The sequence below is a fragment of the Cariama cristata genome, unplaced genomic scaffold (genome assembly GCF_000690535.1).
Source record: "Cariama cristata isolate BGI_N322 unplaced genomic scaffold, ASM69053v1 scaffold27359, whole genome shotgun sequence".
Taxonomy (NCBI): domain Eukaryota; kingdom Metazoa; phylum Chordata; class Aves; order Cariamiformes; family Cariamidae; genus Cariama; species Cariama cristata.
The window spans coordinates 9,745-12,492 of NW_009637855.1; the positions used below are offsets into that span (position 1 = coordinate 9,745).

The 2,748-nt window shown below is 36.6% G+C and overlaps 1 protein-coding gene across 1 annotated transcript in view; it reads left to right on the forward strand.

Moving 5' to 3' along the window:
* The window catches only part of ATG4A (autophagy related 4A, cysteine peptidase), a gene marked incomplete at its 5' end in the record, with an annotated part of 10,764 nt that extends 8,685 nt beyond the window's left edge, over positions 1-2,079 (forward strand). Inside the window, 2 exons of the mRNA XM_009708510.1 lie at positions 725-836; positions 1,173-2,079. Coding sequence (XP_009706812.1) covers positions 725-836; positions 1,173-1,237 — 177 coding nt within the window. The remainder of the gene's footprint in view (positions 1-724; positions 837-1,172) is intronic.
* Positions 2,080-2,748: the final 669 nt, after the last annotated feature.

The following is a 2,748-nucleotide window of genomic DNA, read 5'->3' on the forward strand; positions in this document are numbered from 1 at the left end:
GAACTGCGGGGCACACAAAAGGTGCTTGCTGCTACAGGGAAAGGGCTTTAGGATGTTTCTGCATGCAGTTGGTATGCTAAGCAACAGAAGTATGAATGTGAAGTAACACCAACCTCTACAGGCATTTATTAAAAAAAAAAAAAAAAAAAGGCTAAGGAAAGCAGTTTGTAAATAACTGAAATACAGGATATGATGTAGTTTACCTGATTGAAGAGGAGTGGAATTTGGCTTCAATAACAGCAACTTGTTTCTCCTGATCAAAACCTATCCTTCAAAATCTGTTGGGTTTTTTTTTGTAGCTGCTAGATGTATCTTTTGTTCCTATTGATCAACAGAAAACTTGAACAGAGAGAAGTCCGTGCAAGCAATTTTCTTTTAAAAGGCAGAAAATACTGTACGTTCTTGGTGTCTGTTTGCTACATGTAAACAAAATTGTAGGTGTATGGATATGAAAGCTACTGATAACACACTGGTAACTTCTAGGACAGTTCAAGAGATCTGTCTTCCAGGTGTGTTTTCAACTAGGAAAATAGTAGAGAGATCTGTGAAGCAGTGATTCATAATGGCAAGTCCTTAAAATAACAGGTTTTCACTGTATGTCTGCAAAAAGCCTTTGTTTTTTGATAGATATACATAATTAAAAATGCTTTTAATTAAGCAGACGGTTTTTGTGTTTGAAGGTTCTCTTGAGGTATCTTTTAAAATGAAAGTATTCTGTCCTCAGGAGATTCTAAAGCAACAGAGTCTACGGATGTTTGAGCTGGTCCAGAAGCATCCACCGCACTGGCCTCCTTTCATACCTCCAACAAAGCCAGAAGTGACAACCACGGGAGCAGGTGCAGTAGCGACTGACAGCACTGCTATGCAGCAGGGTGGTGCTCCTGTGCAAACGGGAGAAAGAGCACAGGTGGAATACCTGTGCTTTCCGAAGCGTCAAGCAATCACTGCGGATTAAATGCCTTATTCTTAGAGAATTACCAGACAGCTATCCAAATAGGCCACATACAATTTCTAGCACAGATACATAGATATTTTTTTTTTTCAATCTTACAAAATACTTTGAAGGACACACTCCAGAAAAGCGGGTTTTTCTTTCTATTTTTTTTTTTTAAGTAAACAAAATCAGGCATATCTTTAGATTCTAAATTGTTGAATTTTTTTCTTTTTTGCAGAACTCATTGAATCTACTGACAAACTATTTGAATTGGAAGAAGAATTTGAAATCCTGAGTGTATGAAGGAAACATGGTGACCCTTCTGAGTATTGAACATATCGCTAATATTACTGCATTGACTTAAATCAAACAGCCATGTTAGCCCCAAAGTGCCTGAAATGACAGATAACAGAGCACAAAAACCTAGTAGCGTCCGAAACTCCAACAGTGACAGTTCCTTCCGTCAAAGAGCTGCCCCAGATGGAAAGGCAGTAAAAGATCTTCTGGTGAGACCCTTAAAGGGAGCCTCTTTTTGTGTCTTTCCTGAAGACAAATGGACCTTTGAGATGAAGGTAAAAAGAAGTGTATCAATGGGCTGTACGTTTGGAGAAAGGGATAACACGAAATGGATATTTCTTGCTCTCATATAATGCAATAGTTTAGTTCTTAAAGCAAAACAGTCTTCAGTTAAGGAGGATGTTTACTTCCGTTCCCTCCTGTGGGCTGCGTCGTAGAAAAAAATACATTGTCTTGTTTAAAAGATCGACTGGATCAGAAGAAAATTGTTTCCTTGTTAAATATTTTAACATGTATTTGAGCAACCACACTTTATTACAAAAATGTTTCTGTAAAAGGAACTGTGTCTAATGTATACATTTTGCAATAGCCTTCCGGTTCCTGGGAAACCTCAAGAGGAACAGGAGACTCAAATAGTTGATACAGATCACCACCATGGTTATAGTTATGATATATTTCACCTTGACCTTAAAATTCAAATCATTAAAACTTAGGCTGAATTTTCTTTTGGAGCTAAAATAAGTCAAAGGTGGTTTAACTGTACCTTATTTATTTTAAAAAAAGATTTACACAAGTTTCTCTATTACAGCACTTTATCTGTGCATCTAATAAATTTCTTAAGCTTTTCATAGGTTGTATGCTGCTATATTTTGTTAATTTGTTTGTGTGAACTAAATATAAACCAGGTTATCTTAAAACTTAATATATAGGCATATGCAAATGACTTAATTGTTGTTTTTTGACTTGTTGCCTTTTGAAATCTGTTTTGGTAAAAGTGCCTTAATTGTACAGGTTTATCAGAACAGCCTGTGCGGTTTTATTTCTAAGGCAGAGGATCTTTCTAGCAGCTGTAAGAAAACCAGCTCAGAATAATTACAGGCAAAGATCTTTTAATCCGTTATAAAGTTCCTTTTTACTATCGAGACAGTCCCAATGATGGTCATTTTGTCATGACAGTGTAACGGACATGAATTGCACAGCTTCACCTTCACCAATAAATGACAACATAGAGAAGTACCCAATGCTGTGTCCTCTCACTTGCACTTCTTGATTAGGGCCAGTGTGATTTCCAAGGAAATAGTTAACCAGAACATATTTCATCTTGTTTGCCTTCAATGTTTATTAACCACAGTTTGGAAACTATACACTTAGAAAAAATACCATTTTCTTCCCCTCTCCATGGATTAGCTGCATGGGTGTTTTTTTTTTTAAAACAAAGCATTACTTCTTAACTAATACAGGAACTTACTGTCCATGTTACAGCAATTGTAGACCTCTCCTCCCCACTGACAAAAATG